Genomic DNA, 27,992 nt, shown 5'->3' with positions numbered 1-27,992 from the left:
CTCACCCACACCAATCATTTCACTTCAGAAGACATGGATTTAACTATTGGAGTCATGTGGGTTACTTTTTGGAGATGCTATTCACTTGCTTTATTTATAGCATACAGAGCAGAGATAGTCTTAAAATAAAAAAATCTTCATTTGTGTTCTGCAGAAGAAAGTGTGTCATACACATCTGTGATGGCATGAGGGAGAATAAATGATGAATTACATTTTTGGGTTAACTACCCCTTTAAGAGGATTGAATTGAACACAGACAGCATGATCAGACAAGTATTTGAAAAAAAATTATATTTTAGAAGAACTCACAAGAGGTGACAATTTCCATAACATGAAAAATATACATTGGTATTTTGTCTTTGTACATTAGGCAAAAGAACTGCAGTAGTCTTTCAGAGCCAGAATAAAATTAACCAGAGAATTAAGGATTGTGGGAGAAGAGTGTGTGTAGGATACAGGCATGAACACACACACTAAACTATTTGTGAGAAACCTACATTTAAAGCATGGCTAAGAAACCTATCAAAGACACACACACACACGCACACACGCACACACACACACACACACACAAAGCTCTAAAAAACAAAAACAGAAATAGTCAGGTCTGATGAGAGGGAGAAATCTTTGCAAGATCCTTACCTGAAATCTTATTTGAGAATCATATTTTAACATGTCCACACACGAGTGGGCAAAACAGGGTTATTGCTACACCAAAATAACAATTAATAATGCTGGAACAAGAATTAATTCACACAAGCTTGAGAGGATGTTGAGAAGTTCTCATGTCAACATGACCCTCCCGTTAGCTCCTGTTTGATGCAGGGCATGTAACAAGCCAAGCTATTTAACTTGGAGGCACTTTTGAAAACAAAAGAGAACTTAAAACATGCAAAAAAAATAAAATAAAATAAAAGAAATAAAACAATTATAATAATCACATCTGATGGGTTTCCTTGCCATAGCTCCAAAAGAAACATGGGGAAAAGATTAGAACCTGACACTCAGAATGCAGTCATCCTCTATAATAGAGCTATCTTTCAGCCAAAGCATTCCCCTCCCACCCCATTTAAAATCCAAACCAGAGAAACACCATCATGACCCCCTAATCAATTAGAAAATGACCATGCTTTACAGCCATTCATTTTACCTGAAGTGTCCCGAGTGAGAGCTGTCCAGAATGGCAAGCATGCTTGATTAATTTAAATAATAGATTACCTCTGACTTCCCCATCCAAATACCAGATTAAGTTTGAGTGAGAAATATCAAAGCAGACTTCACTTGTTCAAACTGACAGGCAAGTATGCAAGACCACTCACACCTGTAACAGATCTGATGCACACTAGTAGATGTGAGGCAGCAAGAGGGTGGAAGATGAACTATAGTCCTCAAGAACTTTACAGGATGTCACACTCCAACAACAGAACTGCTAATTTATTTGGTACGAAGTCTCGCTGGATGGAAAGGAACAGTAATTATATATTATCCGGTTTTTATGTCTGTGCTATGTACAGGTCTTTACAATTAATTCCTGAAAGTTGTATCAGTTCATAGACTTGGAAAAAAAAAAAAGGAGAAAAGCATAATAATTTGTAAGTTTTTTTTCTTCTCTTTTTTTGTTGGCACTTGCTTGGCGTGTTCTGTCAGCATCTGTGATGGCCTTATGTTCTATTGCAGCCTATTAATGCCAGCATGTTACTGCCAACATTCAATGAAAACCAGTCCAGCAATAGGGTGGTAGAGTGCAAGAAAACAGTGCCATGTTGTTTCTCAACTGGAGACCTGTGAAAGACAAGCGAGATAAGAGTAGATATTTCTACAAATGTAATGAACACCATATACTTATAAACTGAGACTTTCAGACATGTCAAGATTTCATAAATGTATTATTACTCCAAAAGACCCCATCACACAGTTGAGGGCGAAAGATGTACTAAATATACATCTCAAAAATATCTATTGAAATGGAAAAAATCTTACTGTAAGAATTTTCAGTTAGAGTTTCAGGTGCAACTGCATGCCCACTAATGCACAAATAAGGGCAAACCGTATTGCAACAATGTCAAAAACTCCCTGAACCAAAGGGAGTTTGGGTTACCTCTAGTGCGCGGAGCGGACAATAGTGTCAGTATGGTTAACAAAACACCTTTTACATTGAACCACTTTTTCAAACACAGGAATCTGTTCTAACAGGCTACCCACAACATTACTTTGACAAAATTCAACTCAGACTGACAAAAGCCCTATTTAGAAAAGTTGTACATGCCATGAGCAAGTGAAGTAATAATAACCAGAGATTCTCAGTGATTTTAATTCCATTCCAATACATATCAGTATTTTCCCGACATTTTATGGATTGTGTTTTCACATTTTATGGTAAATATTACAATGTCTATTTCATTGTTTTATACCTTCAATCTACACAATGCACAGAAACTAAACTGCACACAAGTACAGACAAAGCTTTTCCTGTGTGAACTGATGTCAACACTTTACAAATGTCTGCAGTAATATCTAATTTACAGGCATATGTAATGAAAACTAATCACTTCCAAATTGTCTGTTTTGTTTATTGGGGTCAGGATGACACTACACTTATTAGGATGGCTTTTAAATTTTGGTACGACAACATTTCTATATAGACTCTGCACATGTGAATTTTTCAAACAGAGTAAATTGGAGGGGAGGGGTAGTTAAAATTAAATAAATCACAAGACTATAGCAGTAAAAGGGTAAAGGTCCACTTACCCTGAAAATAGAAGCTACAAGCTGCTGGATGAATATCACTCAAAGGCAGTCTCTTGACTCTTTCTTACACAGCGTGCAACTTTTCTTTTGAATTCACCATGTCTGTCTTCCCTCCACTCCTTCTAAAATATTAAATAAAGAAAGAAAATGACAACAAAGGCAAAGGAATGACCTTATGCTTAAATGTAACTTTTGTAACACATTTAGAAAGGAATCATATTAATTTAAAAAGAATAAAGCAGATGTTATAAATTAAAGCTGAAATGTGTAACTTTTTGAGTTCAAACATTTTCTGCTATCATAGCTTAATATGCAGAGAACACTAGTAAGCCTAAAACTAGTACTAGTAAGATGGTTAATTTTTGCAAAAACTGTGCACACCGGTCTAAGAAAATTCCAGTTTGTTTTGAGCTCTATACAAAAACACTGACTTGACCAATGGTGCGAGTTGGGGCGGGATCTGTTTGTTCGATCAATAGCAAACAGGTGTATTTGGAAGGCTGTTTATAAAATGTTTATTTTTGCAATTCTGCTCAGTTGTGCTAATGGCACATAAATGAAACACTTGAAAAACTTAAATGAAATGAAAAACTTTATTGATGAACACATTTATGGTCATACAGTGAGACACTTGAGTTATCAGACTTACTGCTGCATCAACATTGGCAGGGGAATCTCCATTGGGGTCAGCTAGCATAGAGATGACACTAATCATGATGGTCTCTACAGTGTGGATGGGGAGCCAGCGCTCCTCTGGTTTCTCATAGCCATATTTATCTTCCCCTGGTTCATGTAATATTGAAATACAAACATCACCATTCTTGTCGACTGCAAAGACAAACCCAGACAAGAAATGAGAAAAGAGTGAATATCAGTACTTGGTTATTTACAGGGGGATCAAATTAACGAACAAATCATTTTATATTTAATGTAATGCATTCAAACATAGTAAGTTATGTTAAACAGGGTTATTATTGAGAGTACAGCGATGTTATTATTGGAGGAAAGAGTTTATCAAATTTAATCAATGAACATACAAGTGGCAGAGGAATATATATAGTAAAAAAACTACAATCTTGTTATGCAGGCCATATATTTCTGACATTAGAATGGCAGGTCAAGAGTCATTCATTTTAATGAGTAAAGCGCTATCTGATTGTTAGTGTTAGGTTTTAGGGGTAGGGTTGGTTTAAGACCAATCTGGTAGCACTTTCCTGATGAATATTTCTGAATTGTCCAATCAGGCATCACTTTCCTCATAAATATAAATAACTTTTCTTTGCCATCCCATGCTTGCAGGCCAGATAAGCCAAGAAAGTATTGACTAAAAATTCTTACAAAACTTGCTAGGGTTTCACAAATAAATGACTGACATTCAGCATTCAATCATTAAATACAAACATAGGCTGAAAGAAATGTATGAGACCCAGTATGGTAAACCCACACTTACCGTTTGGATGCCATATTTCCGTTATGAACTTCATTTTAGGAGGTCTGAGAGGATAGTCTTTGGGAAACGTAAGATGGGCTTTAAAGACACCACCCTCACTGTAAACAGACAAAACAATATGCCTAAAGTGATACTCAATGTGAAAGCTATTTTGATGGTACCCCCACTCCGTACAATTCACCAAAATATTCTGCAATTACAGTGCCAATTAAGAGTCCCTTTTTCATATACATGGGCTTTAACATTAAAGTTGTAACAACATCATAAAGTTAAAGTGAGTTCACCCCAAAATTTTAATTCTCTCATCATTTACTCACCCTCATGCCATCCCAGACGTGTATGACTTTATTTTTTAGAAGAATATCTAAACTCTGTAGGTCCATACGTTACCAAAATTTAGGAACTCTAAAAGCACATAAAGACAGCATAAAAGTAATCCATACCACTCTAGTGGTTAAATCTATGTCTTCAGAAGCAATATGATAAGTGTGGGAGAGAAACTGATCAAATTTAAGCCCTTTTTAACTATAATTCTCCACTTTCACATTCTTCTTTTGTTTTTGCCGATTCATATTCTTCGTTTCTATCACCGCCAACTGGGCAGGGAGGAGAATTTATAGTAAAAAAGGGCTTAAATACAATTCCGTTTCTCACTCACACCTATAATATCGCTTCTGAAGACATGGATTTAACCACTGGAGCCTTATGGATTACTTTAATGTTGCCTTTATGTGCTTTTGGAGCTTCAAAATGTTGGTACCCGTTCAGTTGAATTGTATGGACTTACAAAGCGAAGATATTCTTAATTTATGTTTTGTAGAAGAAAGTCATACACATCTGATATGGCATGAGGGTGAGTAAATGAGACTGAACTATTCCCTTAACCCATTCTCTGATATCTCTGTAATCAAAGGTTTGAAATGTTCAGAAGTGGCATTTCATAACACAACAAAAATATACTTACTAGAGTGTATCAGGAGGACCAATTATTAGCACTTCCCATCTATAGAGGTCATTATCATCTATTAAACCGGCTGAGAATCCTTCCACAGGATTTTTATTCAGTTCTGACAGGAAGAAAATGACACAAAGATACAGGTCAGTTGTTCTATATGACAGTAGGAAAAACAAACCGATCACCTCAATGTGGCACTTCAAGTTCACGTTTGCTGGTGGCATTTGTGCTTCCAGATGGATGTTGATAAAAGGACCTACTCCCTTACCGCTGATCTGAGACTCTGTTGTTGCCAAAGGTTACCCTGCCTATGTCATAACCATAATTATAGGACAACAAAGACATATTTGCCTGTTAAACTGACTTGGCCTGAAGCTAAAGAACCTTAATCCATTGGTGGCCGTAGCCTTTGACTCTCTTATTAATTCTGATAAAGACAGCTTGGTGTGTTCTGCAAGAAAGAGCTAAACAAAAGCTGGTCGGTGAAAGGATGAGCACCTTGTTGACAGAAACAAGATGACAGTTGGGTCATCCAGTCATACGGATGTGTCATCTTTATGAGCACATGAATCACTAAGACAGTCTGGCATCCCAACCAAAGTGTCTCTACTGTAACACTAAAGGAAAAGACACAAATGAACAAAACAAGAAATACAAAAGACAAATTAAAATGACTAACTGTAAATTTGATAAGTTGTGATCAGTGAATCAGCCTATAAGAGAGTCTTGAAATCAAATAGTCATTTGATTCTTCTTAAATGACTCAAGTCAAATGATGCCTCAAACAAACCACAATGTAACAGCGCTGACACAACAATTACTCTAAGTGGGGGCCTGGGTAGCTCAGAGTAAATACACCGACTACCACCCCTGGAGTCGCAAGATCGCATCCAGGGTGTGCCGAGTACCTAAAGCCAGGTCTCCTAAGCAACCAAATTGTCCCAGTTGCTAAGGAGGGTAGAGTGACATGGGGTAACCTCCTCGTGGTTGCCATTATGTGGTTCTCGCTCTCAGTGGGGCACGTGGGGAGTTGACATTGGAAGCTTCCATGTCTCCGTGATAACGTGCTCAACAAGCCACGTGATAAGATGCACATATTAACGGTCTCAGACAAAACTGAGATTCATCCTCTGCCACCTGGATTGAGGTGAGTCACTACACCACCACGAGGACTTAAGAGCGCATTGGGAATTCCAAATTGGGGGGAGAAAATAAACAAAATTACTAGTTAAAATTTCACATCCTTCCATGCTCACATCTTCTGCAGATAAATGTCTCTGGCTGGTATCTTTACAATCCAATAAGCATTTGTTCCCTCACTCCTGCAGAGGGTTTACGGAGTTTAGAATGAGGCCAATGAGTTCACCATGCTGGTGCTGCTGAAAAGAGACAACCAAAAGAGCACAGATCCCCTGAATTAGTCAGTCAGGCTGAGGGCCACTGCAGAACCTGACGCCCTGACAGGCCGAGGTGCTGCTCACCCTGTTGACCCTTGGAAAGTAATAAGCGAGCCGCCTCTGTGTGTAAGAGTGTAAAACGAGTAAAATTGGGGGGTTATTTCACATGTTTTCTGCCTCCAAAAAGACAGTAGTCATGAATCATACCTAAAACATGCTCTTATATATACACACCAGGTTTAAACCGAGAATGGATGTAATCAGCTTAGTTTGACCCCCTTACAACTAATTCACTTCGTTGGCTGCACTGCGCAAATGGGGCCCAGAAATCCTCTGGTTTGTGCTCTCTAAAGCGGACACTCGCGGATCATGTTGCTAAATCTGTATGTATGCTGGACAAAGAAGAGCAGAAAACAGCCTTGTAATAGCATTAATAATAGATAATTCGCTATTCCACCTATATAAAGTCCTTAAAAATAAACATTGGCCTAGATTATACATGTAATCTATTATACAAAACGAGATGGGTTGGGGGTCTCTAGTTCTCTCTGTATCGGTGAGATGGTGCTAAAACAGCAGCCATCTGTCTGTTAGCTTAGCCCGTTAGCCATTTTACAAAAACAAAGGGATTTGATTACTTGCTGCGGGTAGATGGCACACAATCTTCTGCTTCTAAATCAAGAATGTATGTCTCATGACAACAACTTCTCGATCGATCACTTAAGGGCGGTAAACATAAACGGGGCCAATGACAGAGTTGCCTCGCATTATTGAGACGGTATAGAGAAGGCTTGCTGCTAGTGTTCAAACTGTATCCGGACACTGATGTCAAAACATGGACTAGCCGACTGCGAGCAGCCCGCACAGCCGGCAAACGCAGGATCAGCCGACCCCAGTGTGATGGGGATAATACAGCCTGACATATCTACATTTACATCAGCTAAATTTAATAAATTAAACGAGTGTACAAATGTTACAGTTTATACAGTAGTTTGACAGCTCTTACATTAAAAAGCTATAATAGACCGTACCAAAATAACATTTAAAAGTGACATAAAAGGAGCAGGGGAACGGAGGCTAAAGTATCCGCTAACACGCTAACGAATGCTTGACAATACATGCAACGGAAAACAAGCGCTTTAGCAGCTATATTAGCAGCTAACGGCTAAGGAGCCGTTCAGACAAAACGCGTTCTTGCGCTAAAAAATTAGGCACAAATAATAGAACAGAACACAAGTGTCACGAGACGCATCGCAATTGTCAAATACGTTCACCTGGTGCATGCTTACTTAGGAAAACAACTGACAAATAGCGTGGAGAGACGTAAAACGTGTTTGGTGTGAACGGCCCCTAACTCCGATGCCCACTGCTTCAGCAGGCTACACGTTCACCGGCGCAGTTTCAAGCGTTCGTTAGCCATCGAGCTTCTGTGCCAACAGCCTTCAAAACATTACCTGCCAGCTGTCTCCTGAGTAACAGTGCTGACTGGGGCTCCGTCATTTTTTACAAGTTATATTCTAGGTCGACAGTCGTTTAATTCACTAAGGAGAAGAATATGTTTGCGTTTTCTTGCGTGTCTTTCCGTCTCTGCTCTAGTCCTTTTTACTCAACATTTTCTGATCCAGTGCGCGCATGCGCTTTGCTGTCTGTGAGTGTGAGTCCGCTAGGAAAGTGCGCTCCAGGATACTTATGGGCGGAGGATACGCGCATGTTTCAAACATAAAGTTATTACAAAAACAGCAGAGGATTTGAATGCATGGTCATAATTAAAACAGATAAGATAAGAGAGAATGTAGACCCATGTAAATTATATAGAACTCTATATTCTCAGTATAGTTCAATATAGGCTAACGAGAAGCTGAAAAATCTGATGTGAAAAGAGTTTACTTTTTTATCTTTAATTAAGAACAGCGATCGGATTTTTGTGATGCATTACAAAAGGGATCCCCTTTCCTTCGTTTTTGTTTAGACATTTTTGTTTGGTCTTCTGAGTCCGATGCAGCGTCAATACCAATAATGGTTTTTGTGTGTAGGTACAGTGTTATTCCACCACTAGATGATAGTAAAGAGTAATACAAACTATGAGCCCGTTTAACCAAGTTCCCTGTTGAAGGTGCACACAGTCATTTTCTGCTCATTATAATAAAGTTGTACTCCTTAAGAAATTAATTGTAATTTTGAATTATATTTATAAAATCATGAAGCTCACAAGAATCCAGTCATATCGGTGACCTTATAAAAGTTGTTTTATTCTACATGGAGAGGGTCTACTCATGGGGGCTGCCATGTAAAGATCACATGACCAGCTGAATACTACTTGATTAATATCACACTTTCAGTCTTGGATTAGATTAATTGTGGCTGACTGTAAATAGTGAATTACTCAACCTGGTCTCATAGAATGAACGTTACTCTAAATACGTTTTTGCAAACCAACTTGTATGTGCCATAATACAGGGCCGGCCCGACCCAATAAACAAACTAAACATTTGTTTAGGGCCCCGCGATTGGTTCGGGGCCCCCCAACACCCCCAATTATTTTATTTTCTGCCCATCAATTACTCTAATCAACAAAACACACAACCGTATCAATGAAACGTGGTATGTTTAGTTTTGTATATTTTTCTAAATTTCTTAAACCTAATTTTGGAACTAGAATGGAGGATTTTAAATTGTGTGGGTGCCGAGAGGTTGGTGCGCTCAGCACTGTGCTGTTTCCGTTTGTCAACTGCCAGGAGCAGTAGCTAGGTAACAGACGTCCAGCTATCATGAAGTTAACGTTCCCACCTGGATCAGAGAAATGCTGTTTTCCCAAATAAGACGATAGTGCATGCCAGATGCATGGCCTCTTTTAATATTGTTTGCTACTTTTTGTGTGCTGGATTTATTCATCATTACAGTGCAAACAACTTAAAATACTCCATCATTTTTGGGCATACAGAACTGTAAGACATCTACTTTTATTTGTGTAAACTCACAATAACAACAAAACCGTGTGCTTTTGTAAAATAAAGAAAATACAGCCGTCTCTGTCTCCGCAAGCATATTTCTGAAACACGTCACAAAAATGAACTGAAACTCCGCAAATACTTATCACACAAACATTAAACATATGTCTAAAGAAAGCTTAAAATGTCTACTTTTAAATAAAACTATTCAAATTTAAAACAATTTAAAATATGAAAATGTAAAATATTATCCTGCAATGTAATCTTTATGAAACAAAGCTATGTTAGTTGACATGCTATTTTATATAAACATGTACATATTTTACTAGTGGGACTTTTTCCAGAATTGCCAGCCATGATTCAGAGTATTGAAATTTGAAATAAGCTTTAGTTACATTTAAAATGTTGTTTCGGCTAAAGCAGGTATTTAAATTGTATGCTGTGTAATATTATATAAAAATAATATGAATTTTTGGATTAATATGTAATATTATATAAATATAATATACATTTTTGGATTACAATTTAACTAGCGTTTATGCTGCCTCATTATCATCAACAAAGCTTGTGCTTGCAAATATCTGTTCAGGTTAAATGAGTAAAATGCACTTTTAATATGCCCATATTATAAAATCAGCATATTATAATGATTTCTGAAGGATCATGTGACACTGAAGACTGCAGTAATGATGCTGAAAATTCAGATTTGATCACAAATTGCATTTTACAATATATTTAAATAGAAAACAGTTGTTTTAAATTGTAAAAATATTTCACAATATCACTGTTTTTGCTGTGTTTTGGATCAAATAACAGCCTTGGTGAGCAGAAGAGACTTCTTTTAAAAACATAAAAAATCTTACTAATCTAAACATTTTAAACAGTAGTGTAGGTCTAAAGTTTTTAAGTAAAGTCTTTAAGTAAATACAATGTATAGTCAGATTACTTGTTTTAACTTAAACTTTATTGTGACCATTAAGTCTCCTCACATTCATTCTCTCTCAGTCACATTCCTCATTGATAGGCCCAGGGGAGGGTCTTTGTCTCCTCAGGTGTGAACCATATTAATATTCATGACTATCCATGCCTCCTCGCATATGGCCTTTCTAACACTTTGTGTCTTATAAAAGTTAAAGGACTATATTGAGTTATCAGGATGGTTTTCACATAATTTTGTTGCAAAAACTCTAGGCTACAAGATCCAGTCCTCAAAAGTCTTGTGGACAAATGTTTAGTATGTGTTATATGTCGTTATTTAAATGACTTACATTTTAATTTTGTTCAAAAACCATGCATAAACTTTATTTTCTCAAAAATACAAACATGTACATACATGTTGCTCACATATTATTGTAGTCTTACAGTTTTATCAGACATTAGCCATTAATATGTTTTTAAACAACTGAAAAAAGCACAAATGTCAAGGCATCTCAAAACTTCTCCAGGGCCCAAAACACCCTCAGACCCCAGAGGGTTAATTGAAATGCTCCTTCTATCCATTTTTTGTATATACAATTTCCTTCTTCTCCTCAGGAGCACTATTAAATATTTCGGGACAGGACCACAAACCACCTCCACCGATGACACTGCTAGTGAATGGCCCTTACTAACTGTTCTGGTAACTTATTGGTAAAATTCTCTCTCTGAAATGAGAGCTTTTTTATATAGAAAATATCTAATTTATCTTCTTTTTGGCTGGTTCAGAAACCTGTAGGGCCCCCAAAACCCTTGTGCCATAACACAAGTTAGAAACATATTTTTCACTCAATTACCCATTTCCCTATGGGTCAATGTAAGTCACTGAGTGCACCTTCAAATGTCTTAATTTTTGGTATTATTTCAAATGGGGTTGGTGATACCATTTCTTTTGTAGGCTACAGTTGAATGTAGTTTTGAATAGTGATTATTTGCTTTATTTTAAAGTTTGACATAACAAAATAAATGACTCAAATTATGCAGGGAATGATCCAGGAGTCCAGGGAATTAAAAGATAGGCCCACTATAACTGGACAGTTATAATCTCCCAAGATTTTCTAGATGTAAGTAAACAAGATCATGGCTTATTCAAAATAATTTATCCATATTTCCGTGTACTAAAGTAAAAAAGAATAAATAAATAAAAAAGTAATATACAACATTTAAATTATTATATTGTGGAAACGGTTTGGTAATAAAATAAAATATAGCAAAATAATCATATAAAGGAATAATATTATATAGTTAGAGAGCATAGACATTTTCAACATTTAGACAAAAAAACTCAAAATGTGTTTCTTGGTCAAAGTGACAAAAAAGAATGGAGCAGATTACATTTATTGTTGACTGTGCTTTTCAAGATTAGTGTTTTCATTTGGATAATTCCTCAGTTTCTCAGTCCATTGCCCTGATTTTCAGAGCCTTACTGTAAAAGACATACAGCCTGGCAGATCTGGGTAACAGATCAGAGTAAAGCAGAAAGTTTAATGTGAACAAGGGGGGCGAGATGTCGGTTTATGGTGTATATTGCAACACAAGGAGGAACTGTTTTCAGGCGTGTGACCAGAGAAAAAGGGGCAGGGCTTGATTCTAACTTGATAACCCTGCAGTGTGCTGCATACACAGAGGAATGTCCTTTCTTTGCCTAAAGAAGTGACCGCACAACAAAAACGACAAGAAACGAAAAGGCAGCATCTGAAATAGATGGATTAGAGCACAACAGTATATTGGATCACATCAACCCATCAGAGTAAGCAACTTTATGCCAAATCATTGAAACTATTAAAGTAAAATTATCCTCTATTGAAGTATTCAATGGATATATTGTTGCATTTTATTCAGGAAAAAAAAATAAGAGAATCTAAAAACTTAAATTTTAAACAAAATGTTATCTAAATGTCTAATCTATTTGCATTCTAAATTGATCCAAAGCTGAACAATCACATGACATTGTTCTGCTATGGTTATACACAGCTATGCACCACAACAGTGGCATTGTGGAAGTCCATTAAGGAACTCCTGTGCTCATCCACTGATAGCCTATTAGTAACTTTTAGTGGGATCTTCTGCCTAAGACTACCACAAAAAGAAAGAAAAAAAGAAACTTAGGTGTCATGTATGTTCTTTCGACTGTTAATTTTCTAATCTGTGATAAAAATAGGAGAAATATCTATTCCTTTAATTTTTTTCAACAACAGTTCCATGTAATGGCAGTGATTTATTTCTTCGCCTCGGATGAGTTGAGAATTGCTTGTCAGGTGCTGTTGTCTTAAAATGTTGGTTCCCAATTACATTTTGTTATTTGATTCGTAAAGTACATATTTTATAAACATGTCTTTATTATGTTAGATTTAAAAAAATGTATAGTTATATTACAGGATAAATATATTGTTGTCCGGTGAATAAAATATGCTCTTTTGGTGGTCAGTTGATCTAAATATGATTTGTGTGATTCTTGTGTTGGTGACAGTAAAAACAGTGACTGAGTGCGAAACAGTAAGCTCTCAACCAACATTTAGATAACAAGTTCTCTTGTTCTATTCCATTTTTTTTTAAATGTTGGTCTCATCATCTGTTTTCTGTAATACACATCAAGCAGTTTCTCATGAAAATGCTCAAGATGAGTCAAAAGTTGAGATTTGTTTCTGAGATGCTACAGGAAACTAAAATAATTAATTTAAGAGATCTTAAAATAGTGACTAATACTAACAAATCAAGCTGATATACATATTACACCCTATGTAGGCCCTTTTTCGCTGATGCTTTTTTGAGAATACTAGAGTCCCAAATGGTGCAGAAAAGGTTAGGATTTTATGATAAATATCATTAGGACATCCATTTTCCCACATTTATACATGTCAAAAAGAAACTTTCATGAACGCTTTACCTAACTCTCCACCAAGTGCAACCAGCATGGTTGGTTTGAGAGTTTTCGGAGCATTTTAATTGTGCAGAAGGCAACTCTGAATATTCAATTGTTCATTGTTAGTTCATGCTAGCTCATTATGCATTAACCTATGCAACTTTTAAAATGAAAAATTTATTAGTACATGCTGAAATTAACATTAACCAATATAAGTGATGTAAAAGTATTGTTCCTTGTTAGTTTATGTTAACTAATGCAGTTAACTTATGTTAACAAATACAACCTTATGTAAAGCGCTACCTTGCTGGGCCCATCTTAAATGGGGGTTTATTCAGGACCTCCAGTCACAAGTAAATCCTGCCTAAAATTATATCCCTGTGCTTACATGTTATTGCCAAGTATTTGATTCACTATGCAGTAATTTAATTTATAGGCTATTTTCTCCACATCAAGATCATAGGCCAGCTAAATTCCTTTTTAAATTTCTACCCTAATTAAATGTATTTTTTTTACATTGAAGGCCTTAATGTTGTATCCTTGATTCCACACTAATGCAATGGCTTGAGCATTTATTTTGTTTTGTACAAAATATAAGTTTAAATTTCACAATCCAGCATGCAAAATAATAAGTTGGCGAGCATGTGCCTGTGACAGAGTAAAGTGGGCAATGAGGAGCCATAAACCGGCTGAACAGTAAATTTAATTTTTAATAACATAAATTATCTTGAATCAACGTAAATACAAACATATAGGCACACACACACAGTGGCCACATGTGGCACACGCTCCCTTCCGAACTGGTGCCTCCGGCTTGTCTATATCCCCCTCCCAGCTGATTAGCCCAATTCAGGGCCGGGCGTGTATCCTCACTGCCCCGCCCTACTCCTCGTCACACTCCTCCATTGCCGGAAACCCCCGGCATGACCTTCCTGGAGGCCGTACCTTGTGGCAGGTCTTCCCCGCCTTTCTGGAGCCCTGGGAGAAATTAGGGGAGGGAAAGGGGGAGGGGGAAGTAGCGAGGTGGAGCGACAGAGAGAGAGAGAGAGGAGCGAGGGAGAGAGAAAACTGTCTCGCCGGTTCCCGGAAACACCATCGCCTGGTCCTCAGCCATTCCTCCGCCCTCTGGCAGACGACAGCCACTCCTCCCCAGGCAGACGGCAGCGAGTCCTCTGACCCCTGGTGGACGGGGACGGCTCCTTCCCTTCCTGGCAAATGGCAGCGGTTCCTCTGACTCCAAGCAGCCAGCAGCAACTCCGCCCCCAGTGGATGGCAGCGGTGAGGACTCCATGACAGTGCATCCCTTCTCCTTCCCAGGTTTCAGCACCAATGTAATGGGTAAACAATGGTCAAGGAGGAGGCAGGAACCAGCTGAGCAGTCAACATAAATTTTTATATCATAAATTAACTCGAATCAATGTAAAAACAAACATACAGACATACACACAGAGGCCGCATGTGTCTCTCTCTCTCTCCTGAACTGGTACCTCCAGCTCATCTTTATCCCCCTCCCAGCTGATTAGCCCGATTCAGGGCCAGGCGTTTATCCTGACTGCCCGGCCCCGCCCTCTTCCTCATCACAATGCTCTGTTTATCATATGGTAAAATACTGTTGGTGATCACACCTCCAGTGGCGTATTTATTCCACATTAGACATTTGTCATTTTTTTACATTGTAATTGTTATTACTAGCTGGGTTCATGTGTAATTATTAATTATGACTGCACTCCAAAGTATTCTTTTCTTTTTTTCTGTGGTTACTTTGACCCTTAAACACTGTCCAGTAGCTGAAAACCACATGAAATCCATGTGAGCTCTATGCCACAGTTCTCAAACATAGATTCCTCTGTGAAAAAGAAGGTTTTAAAATCATTATTTTGTCACTTTTACTGTCTGTGATTTGCTCACAAGTCTGTTCTCTTCATACAGAGGCATAAAGACATTAGATAGCCATAGAGACAGAGGGCATTGTGGCCTCGAACCTACACAGACTGAAAACCGCTTCAGTTTCACCACAAACATGAGTGTACGTTATGGCTCCTTCAGCTCTGAGTTACCAGATGGCGACACAATACAGACAACCTCCATCTCCCCAAGACGCTCCTACATTGCAGTTGCTGTGCTCTGCTATATTAATCTCCTCAACTATATGGACCGTTATACCATAGCAGGTAAGTGCACATTAACCAAACTCAGTGTTATGTCAGAATGTCACACTTGTGTTACAGAAATACATTTTTTCACCACGAATGTGTCCTGGTCCTGTTTTAGGTGTGCTGCTTAGCATCCAGAAGTACTTTGGAATCAGTGACAGCACATCTGGCCTCCTGCAGACAGGTATCAGTTTGAATGTATTAAAGAACTGAGCAATAATAAGAGTGACAGTATAGAATTGAACTTCCTTGCTGGTCAGGTTTCAATATCATTTAATTTCAATAGTTACCACCACCGACAAGCTCAGCATTACGCAGAACACAAGTAGACATGTATCATGCTGTAAAAGATGCAATCTGTGACTTTAGTCAACTTGCAGCTGACAGCAAGTTTCATCTACCGGTAGTTTCATGCTGATAAGAATCTGGTTGCTGGTTGCAGTATCACATTTACTATATCTCTTTCTTGCTTTCTTTTTCAAGTGTTCTAAGTATGCAATTTTTTGCCAGTTATTACTATGAAGTCACTACACTTTAAAATGACTTTTGATTATTTGCTGTTTAATTCTTCTTCTTATATTATGCTGCATTTTTAGGACACAGCCCAACTGTTTTCTATCTACCCTGTATTAACATATTTACAGTTTTTATCTGTAGCTTTATGTTCTTGGCGCCAGTTTTTGGTTACCTTGGAGACCGCTATGACAGGAAGCTAATCATGATTGCTGGGTTATTTGTGTGGATTGTCACGACCCTGGGCAGCTCTTTCGTCAAACAGTCGGTAAAGTAAAATAATGTGTGTCTGGGGAATTCTGTAATGCAAATACACTCTCTGTGGTGATGTCACCAAATTCAAAGTCTCAGCTTTAACCATGTGTAAATGCTCGTTTGCAACACATTTTTGGACCAATTTCTATATTTTAAATAATTTGGGTAAAAACATTGAGAAAATAATTGTGAAAATAAAATTTCTACTAACTGTATATTTACTAAGCTCATTTTTTCTCATTATAGCACTTCTGGGTTTTGGTCCTGACAAGGGCACTGGTTGGTACAGGAGAAGCCAGTTACTCCACCATAGCTCCTACAATCATTGGTGACTTGTTTACTGGCACCCAGAGAACTCTCATGATATCCTTCTTCTATATTTTCATACCTGTTGGAAGGTGAATGCGTTTCTGCACCACTTTAAACTGAAATGTATATGCACAATAAGTATTTCCTATGTATGAACCTGTCTTTTACATTAGTTTCTGTTCTTTTTTCATTTTCATTCATAGTGGTCTTGGATATATATTGGGGGCAACAATAGCTAATGCAACAGGTGACTGGAGATGGGCCCTGAGGGTAGGACCTATCTATCTATCTATCTATCTATCTATCTATCTATCTATCTATCTATCTATCTATCTATCTATCTATCTATCTGTCTATCTGTCTATCTGTCTATCTGTCTATCTGTCTGTCTGTCTGTCTGTCAGTCAGTCAGTCTGTCTGTCTGTCTGTCTGTCTGTCTGTCTGTCTATCCAATATAAACATAATGAGAGAGCTACAATATTAAAACAGCATTTTATGAAAGCACTGATGTAGTCTTATTGTGTTAGACTTAATAATCAAGTCTCACTTTTCTTCATCATCATCTTAATCTTGTTACATAATCATGCAGTAAAAGTTAAATGTAGCGGACATCTTATTCACACTAGTGCCATTTTTAATGAGAATGACAATGAGGCTGTACAAAGAGACAGACTTGCCATCTCTTCAATAGCATGGACGGTATAAAGCTGTATAAAGCTCATAGATCTGATTTTCCACAACTCATGTTGTCTGTAGTTCTTTGTATACAGAATGTTCTTTGACAGATAGTTTAGATAATGTTTTCTCTTTGGAAAGATCCAAAAACACTTTAAACTGCAGTTCAGCCCATTGAAGAGACTGTAAGTCTATCCCTCGCAGCCTCGTGTCGCTAGCGGGAATAAAGTCTACATTATATTTTATTGGTTTAATTGGGATTTGGGGTTTACTGCATATTTTTGCTCCATTTAAGCTTTAAAAAGTATACTTTAAAATGGAGCTCTTTTTTATTTCACACATGATCTATTTATTTGTATGATCTATTTATATTTATAAACTTAGTGGGAAGATGTACAGTTTTAAAGCATGTCAGTAGTACTGTTCTGAACAGCATATATAATTAAAGATTCTAAATTGAGGGATTATACAGTATATTCTATAATAGAAACATCACAGAGCAAGCTGGAACATTGTGTGGAAGCTACTTATGAATCCTTATTCAATTTAACATTCAAACCAAGACTGTATATATCCATAAAGTGTTGCATGTGATATAGGTAAATCCTGCTCTGGGAGTGCTGGGTCTACTGCTTCTGGTGTTTCTTATTCCTAATCCTCCTCGCGGAGCCTCAGACAGCCACGGAGCAGCCATGGAAAGAACCTCCTACCTTGAGGACATCAAGTACCTCCTGAAGAAGTAAGTTGCACTGTAGACATTAAGTCTAGTTTGATGTATGTGATCCAATAAGGCATTTACCCAAGGTTTTAGAAAGGTCTTAGTTTTGTGTCTTCCATTTATACTGGTTTTCTTGTGTAAGTACTGGTAGTAGTACTGGTTGTTGTACTAATATTACCATTTACTGTGTTCTGTATCTGTGTCCCTGTAGTCGGAGTTTTGTCTGGTCATCTTTGGGTGTGACTGCCATGGCTTTTGTGACAGGGGCCCTGGCCTTCTGGACGCCCACCTTCCTGTCCCGTGCCCAGGTTACACAGGGTCTCAGGCCACCTTGTGAGGTTGAGCCCTGTAACCCTATAGACAGGTACAGCAAGTCTCTTTTCTATTGACTTTTAATTTATGGGCAGAGCCTTGAGGTAAGAATTGCCAAATGATTTTCAATTATGAAACAAAAAAGGTAAAAGGTAATAAAAAAGCATGACAAACCATTGTTTTGATCAGCAAATTTTATTAATAAACTGTACATGAAATTGAAAACATGTGACAGTTTGCCCAGGCCTAACATTTATAAAAGAAAAATATAAATTTCCTGAAAACAAAGTTAACCTTTCAGTTAAACTCTTCATTATGTAGCTGACCCTTGTCTGAATGTGTACCAATGTGGTTTTAGTGTTTTCACTTGTTTATCCAAAAGCCATAGCAAAAATATAATAATATTTAAATGTTATTTAGAAGGACTGAATGATAGTGTTAATGTAAATGTAAATGTAGTGTTATGATAATGAACTAGCTGTTTTAAACCAACGTACAAAACTACTGTTAAAGGAAACATCCATTTGTGTAATTGGCCTTTTGACCCTTATATTTACTGCCCTTGTGACAACATCCTTGTGACAACTACTCGGTCTCTCATATATTTGTATGTGTCTATTTATTCCACTTAGTCTACTAAGTCAAGTTGCAAAACAACAAATAAATAGATAAATAAAATGGCCATGATTTTCCCCATCATGTTTCCACCATTTCTTTCTCTTATCAAAGTTACATCTTTGGGGCAATCACAGTGGTGACGGGGATTGTGGGAGTGTTTCTGGGTACCTTCATATCAAAGAAGCTGAGAGACAGAGTACCCAATGCAGACCCTCTCATATGTGCTGTGGGCATGCTAAGTTCCTCCCCCTGCTTTTTCATCGCCATCATACTAGCATCCACCAGTATCCCAGCCACATATGTAAGCACACTTCAGATCTCAGCCATGTTTCTCTGGAATCTCATTGGGCTGGATTCATATTTACAGATGAGTGAGCTCTTAGTGCCATTAAGTATTTGCACTGATGAAAATTTAATTGAACATGGTCCTTTGGACCTAAACATAAAACAGACCTTAGGTCTGCATAGATACAGTAAATACATAGATACATTCGGTGTAACATGAGTTATCCGCTACCAGAGCACAATGTGACCACCAGTGTGTGATAAGCTTTCACGCTGATCTTCCAAGGTGCTCTCTCTCAATATTTGCGTCTCTGTACTCTCCTACAGACATTCATTGCTATTGGAGAGACTCTGCTGTCCCTCAACTGGGCTATTCTGGCTGACATCCTGCTGGTAAAATGTTTACACTACTAAAAACAGCAAGTGCAGAAATTACACACACTCTCTTGAAATTAGCACAGGGCAACAAGCCAGTGGAAACCACCTTTAAGTGATTCAATAAAGTTACATTTATAGGAATAGTTCACCAAAAGCTTTAACATTCTCTCATCATTTACTCACCCTTATGCCACCCCAGATGTGTATGACTCTCTTTCTTCTACAGAACACAAACAAAGAATTTTAGAAGAATATTTCTGCTCTGTAGGTCCAAACAATGCAAGTGAATACCAAAATGTTGAAGCTCCAAAAGCACATAAAGGCAGCAAAAATCTATTGATCTGTTTCCAACAGATTTACCATATCGCTTCAGAATATATACAGTAGATTTAACCATTTGAGTCTTACGGATTACTTTTATTTTGCCTTTATGTACATTTGAGCTGAAATATTCTTCTAAAAATCTTCATTTGAGTTCAGCAGATGATAAAAAGTCATACACCTCTGGGACGGCATGAGGGAGAGTAAATGAGACATTTTAAATTTTGGGGTAAACTAAACTTTTAATAGCATTATACTTTAATTTAGGGTGAACACTTTGAGAACACTGGTTTATTCTTTATTAATTGTTTAATTAAACATTTTCCCCTGTGTGATTATTAGATTACAAAGTTAAAAATTTTGTGAAATGTGAAAAGTCATCTTTTAACATCTTTAATCTTATCCTTAATACTTTTAGTATGTTGTCGTGCCAACTAGAAGAGCCACAGCTGAAGCCTTACAGATTATGGTCTGTCATCTCCTCGGAGATGCAGGAAGTCCATACCTTATTGGTGCGGTAAGGATATTTTAATACTAATCAACAATACCTACATAAAAAAATATCAGTAGTGTCAAAGGCTATGCCTTCATTATACAACCACTGGCATTACCCAGAAGTGCTTTGAAACTAGATACTGGATATAAAATTTCACCTTGTGTAGTTGCAATTTTCCTAGCATAATTACAATGTTTTTACAGGGTAATTTAAAGGACAAAGTTAATGTTGTCTTATTATGCATTTTGTTCAGATCTCAGATGCCCTACGCAAGTATAATCCAGATTCTCCTAGCTGGGACTTCCGCAGACTGGAATATAGCGTTCTTCTCTGCCCCTTCGCTGGGGTTTTGGGTGGCCTGTTTTTCCTAATGACCTCTCTCTATATAAAAGAGGACCAGAAAGCAGCAGAACTGCTCATGTCAGGTAATAAGAGGCTACAAAGAGTGTATTGTAATTACAGAATGTCCAAACTCTCTTTCTTCTTGGTACCTTTTAAAAAAAAAATTATTGTTCTTGGACATAATCAGCTGACTCAAATTAAACAGGTAAAGTATGACCAATAAATGATGCCAAATGGTTTAGCCACTCAAATAACTACATAGCTATAGATCTCCACTGCATAATACATAGAGGAAGAAAAATAAGACATATACAAAAACTCCCACTTTACCTGTATTCATCTGATTATAATGAATACATTTAACAAAGCATTTCATGAATGCAAAGTACTTATCCAGTGGTAGGCATATTTGTAAAAATATAGTAACAATATTAAAGTAAAACATAAACAAATAATACATTTTCAAATGGACATTTGTTTAAAATTACACCATGCAATTTAAATAACTGATTTTTTGTTGACAACAAAAGCTTATTTCAAGATATTAAATGATTAAAACAACTAAAAGCGAAATCAGATGTAATGTTCCAAATTGTATGTTTATCCTAAACACACCTTATGATCTACACTCACCTAAAGGATTATTAGGAACACCTGTTCAATTTCTCATTAATGCAATTATCTAATCAACCAATAACATGGCAGTTGCTTCAATGCATTTAGGGGTGTGGTCCTGGTCAAGACAATCTCCTGAACTCCAAACTGAATGTCAGAATGGGAAAGAAAGGTGATTTAAGCAATTTTGAGCGTGGCATGGTTGTTGGTGCCAGACGGGCCGGTCTGAGTATTTCACAGTCTGCTCAGTTACTGGGATTTTCACGCACAACCATTTCTAGGGTTTACAAAGAATGGTGTGAAAAGGAAAAACATCCAGTATGCGGCAGTCCTGTGGGCTGAAAATGCCTTGTTGATGCTAGAGGTCAGAGGAGAATGGGCCGACTGATTCAAGCTGATAGAAGAGCAACTTTGCCTGAAATAACCACTCGTTACAACCGAGGTATGCAGCAAAGCATTTGTGAAGCCACAACATGCACAACCTTGAGGCGGATGGGCTACAACAGCAGAAGACCCCACCGGTACCACTCATCTCCACTACAAATAGGAAAAAGAGGCTACAATTAGCAAGAGCTCACCAAAATTGGACAGTTGAAGACTGGAAAAATGTTGCCTGGTCTGATGAGTCTCGATTTCTGTTGAGACATTCAGATGGTAGAGTCAGAATTTGGCGTAAACAGAATGAGAACATGGATCCATCATGCCTTGTTACCACTGTGCAGGCTGGTGGTGGTGGTGTAATGGTGTGGGGGATGTTTTCTTGGCACACTTTAGGCCCCTTAGTACCAATTGGGCATCGTTTAAGTGCCACGGCCTACCTGAGCATTGTTTCTGACCATGTCCATCCCTTTATGGCCACCATGTACCCATCCTCTGATGGCTACTTCCAGCAGGATAATGCACCATGTCACAAAGCTTGAATCATTTCAAATTGGTTTCTTGAACATGACAATGAGTTCACTGTACTAAAATGGCCCCCACAGTCACCAGATCTCAACCCAATAGAGCATCTTTGGGATGTGGTGGAACGGGAGCTTCGTGCCCTGGATGTGCATCCCACAAATCTCCATAAACTGCAAGATGCTATCCGATCAATATGGGCCAACATTTCTAAGAATGCTTTCAGCACCTTGTTGAATCAATGCCACGTAGAATTAAGGCAGTTCTGAAGGTGAAAGGGGGTCAAACACAGTATTAGTATGGTGTTCCTAATAATCCTTTAGGTGAGTGTATATTAGCTAACACACTTGATGCAGATAATGGAGGATTACATTGTGACCAAATCTATGGTGTAACATATGATGAGATTCTAACGCAAGGCTCAGAGTTGAATCCAGGACAAAGGCCTCTATTCTCCCCTCATGCTGGCCCTTTTTTCACTGATGGGAAATAAATAAACAGAGCACAGTCCCTGCAGGAATGTGTATGTTGTAATGGTTTAATTGTGTTATGGGGAATACTTAAAAGGTATTCATATATACGGGAGACTGAGACTACTCTTCACCTGGGGAAGTTGTCAAAGGGTAACTACAGTGAGGAAAATAAGTATTTGAACACCCTGCTATTTTGCAAGTTCTCCCACTTAGAAATCATGGAGGGGTCTGAAATTGTCATTGTAGGTGCATGTCCACTGTGAGAGACATAATCTAAAAAAAAAAATCCAGAAATCACAATGTATGATTTTTTAACTATTTATTTGTATGATACAGCTGCAAATAAGTATTTGAACACCTGTCTATCAGCTAGAATTCTGACCCTCAAAGACCTGTTAGTCTGCCTTTAAAATGTCCACCTCCACTCCATTTATTATCCTAAATTAGATGCACCTGTTTGAGGTCGTTAGCTGCATAAAGACACCTGTCCACCCCATACAATCAGTAAGAATCCAACTACTAACATGGCCAAGACCAAAGAGCTGTCCAAAGACACTAGAGACAAAATTGTACACCTCCACAAGGCTGGAAAGGGCTACGGGGAAATTGCCAAGCAGCTTGGTGAAAAAAGGTCCACTGTTGGAGCAATCATTAGAAAATGGAAGAAGCTAAACATGACTGTCAATCTCCCTCGGACTGGGGCTCCATGGAAGATCTCACCTCGTGGGGTCTCAATGATCCTAAGAAAGATGAGAAATCAGCCCAGAACTACACGGGAGGAGCTGGTCAATGACCTGAAAAGAGCTGGGACCACCGTTTCCAAGGTTAATGTTGGTAATACACTAAGACGTCATGGTTTGAAATCATGCATGGCACGGAAGGTTCCCCTGCTTAAACCAGCACATGTCAAGGCCCGTCTTAAGTTTGCCAATGACCATTTGGATGATCCAGAGGAGTCATGGGAGAAAGTCATGTGGTCAGATGAGACTAAAATAGAACTTTTTGGTCATAATTCCACTAACCGTGTTTGGAGGAAGAAGAATGATGAGTACCATCCCAAGAACACCATCCCTACTGTGAAGCATGGGGGTGGTAGCATCATGCTTTGGGGGTGTTTTTCTGCACATGGGACAAGGCTGACTGCACTGTATTAAGGAGAGGATGACCGGGGCCATGTATTGCGAGATTTTGGGGAACAACCTCCTTCCCTCAGTTAGAGCATTGAAGATGGGTCGAGGCTGGGTCTTCCAACATGACAATGACCCGAAGCACACAGCCACGATAACCAAGGAGTGGCTCTGTAAGAAGCATATCAATGTTCTGGCGTGGCCTAGCCAGTCTCCAGACCTAAACCCAATAGAGAATCTTTGGAGAGAGCTCAAACTCCGTGTTTCTCAGCGACAGCCCAGAAACCTGACTGATCTAGAGAAGATCTGTGTGGAGGAGTGGGCCAAAATCCCTCCTGCAGTGTGTGCAAACCTGGTGAAAAACTACAGGAAACGTTTGACCTCTGTAATTGCAAACAAAGGCTACTGTACCAAATATTAACATTGATTTTCTCAGGTGTTCAAATACTTATTTGCAGCTGTATCATACAAATAAATAGTTAAAAAATCATACATTGTGATTTCTGGATTTGTTTTTTTAGATTATGTCTCTCACAGTGGACATGCACCTACGATGACAATTTCAGACCCCTCCATGATTTCTAAGTGGGAGAACTTGCAAAATAGCAGGGTGTTCAAATACTTATTTTCCTCACTGTATATCTCAGTAACTATAAAGTTTTGAGTTAAAAGTCCAGATACACAAATGTGTGGTTTCTCTAGCAGTGATTTGGTATGCTAGTTTCAAACAACTAGTTAAAAACGCTGTTATATAAATTATTGTCCAATATTATCATATTTTTTATAATTGGGTAAACAATGCAACATAATAGAACTACATTGGCACATATTCAGGTAAGGGTCAACTATAGAATAAAGGGGCATTTTAACTAAAACGCTGAACTGTGTTCACAGGACAAGGGTATCTTTCATAAACATAAAGTCAGATTTTTATTGTCATATGTTTAAAATGTTGTAATTTATTAAGGTGGGTGTAACATTATTAATTACAGTAATTATTAGCCATAACAACAGTTTTATATATGTTGTACTTTACACTTTTGCTTTTTCACAAATTTGATTTTATTATTAATTGAATGTTTGCATTTTGTATAAATCTATATAAAGAGAAAAAAAGACACGGTGTGATAGATAAGACAGTGAGATAGATTAGTTAACACACCACTGACTTCCTCTGTTATAGTGCTCATATCAGCTTGTTCCTTGTGTAGATAGAACAGACTGTTTACTGCAGCTGATTCTGTGCTTGCAATCATGCCAATATTTATGATTTGTTGTGTTTCTCAACCATTGGTACCTCCAGCCTGAGCTGATTTACTTCTGCAGAAAGAGTATTTATCTCTGGGTTTCACTAGTGTGAGTGGTCTGGCTGGAAACAAGTGAACTTTCTGAATTGATAAAGGCCTAAATCTAATAATATTGTAGTCCAATCATCTGTGTTAAAATGTCAAAGACTGTCAAGAAAGATCTTGAATTTCTATTTTGGGTGTTACTCCATATCAGTATATAAATACATATTTTTACATATTCTTTACATTTTCTTAACTTCTTTCTGTCTTTTTCAATTCAGGGCATGCTAATGGGCAGCCGGCAACATCCACAGTGTCAGTGTGACCTTATAAATACCAACCAAAACAGACATGCATGTTCACCACCAGACCTTGGGTGAGCTTTGCTTGATCAAGCAGACACTTGGAGATGACACATTGATTGACAGAATAATCTTTGACATTTTCAAAAGAAAAAAGTTCAAATTTGTAGGAACACCATCGTAAGATACAAATACAATGTACAAGTTTACCTCACAAATGCACTGGAACTCACTGTGAACATTATTCAATTTGTGTAAGTGTCTAGCATGCAGTCATATTAAACAGTAAGCATTTTGGAGCTTTCATTCTGCTTTTCTCAACAGCTGTGTGGAAGCCTCAGGGGAACAAAGGGAGAGAACAGCCCCTTCTGCATTTCAACTGAAACCTTGAAATACTACATTTGAAATCAGAAGTTCACATACACCTTAGCCAAATAAATTTAAACTCAGTTTTTCACAATTCCTGACATTTATTCATAGATAACCTTACTGTCTTAGGTCAGTTAGGATCACTACTTTATTTTAAGAATATGAAATGTCAGAATAATAGTAGAGAGAATGATTTATTTAAGTTTTTATTTCTTTCATCACATTCCCAGTGGGTCAGAAGTTTACATACACTTTGTTAGTATTTTGCCTTTAAATTGTTTAATTTAGGTAAAACTTTTTGGCTAGCCTTCCACAAGCTTCTCACAATAAGTTGCTTTCCTCCAGACAGAACTGATTTCAGAACTAAGTCAGGTTTGTAGGCCTCCTTTCTCGCACATGCTTTTTCAATTCTGCCTGCAAAGTTTCTATCAGATTGAGGTCAGGGCTTTGTGATGGCCACTCCAATACCTTGACTTTGTTGTCCTTAAGCCATTTTGCCACAACTTGGGGTCATTGTCCATTTGGAAGACCCATTTGCGATCAAGCTTTAACTTCCAGGCTTATGTCTTGAGATGTTGCTTTAATATATCCACATATTTTTCCTTCCTCATGATGTCATCTATTTTGTGAAGTGCACCAGTCCCTCCTGCAACAAAGCACCCCCACAACATGATGCTGCCACCCACATGCTTCACAGTTAGGATGGTGTTCTTTGGCTTGCAAGCCTCACCCTTTTTCCTCCAAACATAACAAGGGTAATTATGGCCAAACAGTTACATTTTTTTTTTTCATTAGACCAGAGGACATTTCTCCAAAAAGTAAGATCTTTGTCCTCATGTGCACTTGCAAACTGTAGTCTGACGTTTTTATGCCGGTTTTGGAGCAGTGGCTACTTCCTTGCTGAGTAGCCTTTCAGGTTATAGGACTCAATTTACTGTAGATATAGATACTTGTCTAACTGTTTCCTCCAGCATCTTGACAAGGTCCTTTGCTGTTGTCTGGGTTAGATTTGCACTTTTCACACCAAATTAAATGAATCTCTAGGAGACAGAATGCGTCTCCTTCCTGAGCGGTATGATGGCTGCATGGTCCCATGGTGTTTATACTTGCGTACTATTGTTTGTACAGATGAACGTGGTACCTTAAGGCATTTGGAAATTGCTCCGAAGAATGATCCAGACTTGTGGAGGTCCACAATATTTTTCTGAGGTCTTGGCTGATTTCATTTGATTTTCCCTGGATGTCAAACAAAGGAACTGATTTTAAAAGGTAGGCCTTAAAATACATCCACAAGTACACCTCCTATCCGATGCTAATTGGATAATTGTCTAAAGGCTTGACATAATTTTCTGGAATTTTCCAAGCTGCTTAAAGGCACTATTAACTTTGTGTATGTAAATGTCTGACCCTCTGGAATCGTGATATAGTCAATTAAACGTGAAACAATCAATCTGTAACAATTGTTGGAAAAATTACTTGTGTCATTCACAAAATAAATTTCCTAAACAACTTGCCAACACTATAGTTTGCTAATATTAAATCTGTGGAGTAGTTAAAAAAAATTGCTTTAATGACTGAAGTGTATGTAAACTTCTGACTTCAACTTTATATGTGCCAAATACTCTTAGACTTCTTAGTTCATCTATAGAGTGTAGACTGAGACAAATATTTTTATAGGAATTTTAAAAATTACTTTCATTTTTACTGTCCAAGTCCACCCCCTCTATCATACCCTTAAGCACCACAAGGGGCAGAATATACTTATGTTTAAGCCACAAATGCTTGAAATTGTGTTGCCTGCAAAACATCCATGGATATTACTGAGTACAATGGAGCTAAATGGCAAATGCTCTGTAACAGATAACTTCATGTTCCTGTGAGTTCAGAACAGTAATTTTCAGTTATTGCAATGGGGGCCTAAGAAAGGCTCATTAGTAGACCTGATAAATGTAATTAAAAATCTATTCCAGGGATTAGAAAAGTCCTGTATGCAGAGCGGTATCATGAGGTGACAGTACAAGGCTTATCATATCAGCTGAAATGTTCAGGATTTTCTTTATTGATTTATTTTTTAGTGGCACTGAATAATGGGTGCTGATATGAAAAGTACCTGATCACTTATTTTCAAATACTGTAATGTCACCATTGGTGTAACTACAGGGTGGGCAGCTGCCTTAGGGACCTAGGGACCCTTGACGGAAGAACA

The 27,992-nt window shown here is 37.8% G+C and overlaps 2 protein-coding genes across 5 annotated transcripts; one reads left to right on the top strand and one right to left on the bottom strand.

Annotated features, from left to right (window-relative positions):
* Nucleotides 1–60: 60 nt before the first annotated feature.
* Nucleotides 61–8,182, bottom strand: LOC127643236 (ubiquitin-conjugating enzyme E2 G1). 2 transcript variants are annotated; one of them, XM_052125886.1, is made up of 6 exons: nt 8,005–8,182; nt 5,163–5,265; nt 4,199–4,296; nt 3,398–3,576; nt 2,749–2,870; nt 61–1,782 (listed from the first exon to the last, which is right to left on the bottom strand). In XM_052125886.1, exons 1-5 carry the CDS (start codon nt 8,048–8,050, stop codon nt 2,784–2,786), a joined length of 513 nt encoding a protein of 170 aa, XP_051981846.1. In that variant the 5' UTR covers nt 8,051–8,182; the 3' UTR covers nt 61–1,782; nt 2,749–2,783. The 2 variants fall into 2 exon arrangements, with proteins under 2 accessions (XP_051981846.1, XP_051981845.1); XM_052125885.1 differs by lacking the exon at nt 8,005–8,182 and adding an exon at nt 5,652–6,398.
* A 3,908-nt stretch (nt 8,183–12,090) lies between these two features.
* On the top strand, nt 12,091–27,442 carry LOC127642389 (protein spinster homolog 3-like). Of its 3 annotated transcripts, XR_007970349.1 has the most exons (14): nt 12,091–12,223; nt 15,266–15,507; nt 15,608–15,673; nt 16,134–16,270; nt 16,504–16,655; nt 16,770–16,836; nt 17,841–17,980; nt 18,171–18,323; nt 19,001–19,190; nt 19,502–19,567; nt 20,292–20,390; nt 20,623–20,794; nt 25,397–25,491; nt 25,742–27,442. XR_007970349.1 is itself a non-coding variant. In XM_052125009.1 (13 exons), exons 2-13 carry the CDS (start codon nt 15,357–15,359, stop codon nt 25,438–25,440), a joined length of 1,437 nt encoding a protein of 478 aa, XP_051980969.1. In that variant the 5' UTR covers nt 12,091–12,223; nt 15,266–15,356; the 3' UTR covers nt 25,441–25,695. The 3 variants fall into 3 exon arrangements, 1 of the variants encoding a protein (XP_051980969.1); XM_052125009.1 differs by lacking the exon at nt 25,742–27,442 and having other exon boundaries at nt 25,397–25,695; XR_007970351.1 differs by lacking the exons at nt 12,091–12,223; nt 15,266–15,507 and having other exon boundaries at nt 15,638–15,673; nt 16,147–16,270.
* Nucleotides 27,443–27,992: the final 550 nt, after the last annotated feature.

Source organism: Xyrauchen texanus, chromosome 4 (assembly GCF_025860055.1).
Source record: "Xyrauchen texanus isolate HMW12.3.18 chromosome 4, RBS_HiC_50CHRs, whole genome shotgun sequence".
In the NCBI taxonomy this organism is placed as follows: domain Eukaryota; kingdom Metazoa; phylum Chordata; class Actinopteri; order Cypriniformes; family Catostomidae; genus Xyrauchen; species Xyrauchen texanus.
This window is presented reverse-complemented; position numbering and strand designations above follow the sequence as displayed.

Coding starts and splice junctions, on each gene's coding strand:
- LOC127643236 (XM_052125885.1), bottom strand. CDS start 5,706: ATGACACATCCGTATGACTGGATGACCCAACTGTCATCTTGTTTCTGT. Junction 5,266..5,651: donor ATCTTGTTTCTGTCAACAAG/GTGCTCATCCTT, acceptor TCTTCCTGTCAG/AACTGAATAAAAATCCTGTG. Junction 4,297..5,162: donor GGTCCTCCTGATACACTCTA/GTAAGTATATTT, acceptor GTCTGTTTACAG/TGAGGGTGGTGTCTTTAAAG.
- LOC127642389 (XM_052125009.1), top strand. CDS start 15,357: ATGAGTGTACGTTATGGCTCCTTCAGCTCTGAGTTACCAGATGGCGAC. Junction 15,674..16,133: donor ATCTGGCCTCCTGCAGACAG/GTATCAGTTTGA, acceptor ACATATTTACAG/TTTTTATCTGTAGCTTTATG. Junction 16,656..16,769: donor ATTTTCATACCTGTTGGAAG/GTGAATGCGTTT, acceptor TTTCATTCATAG/TGGTCTTGGATATATATTGG.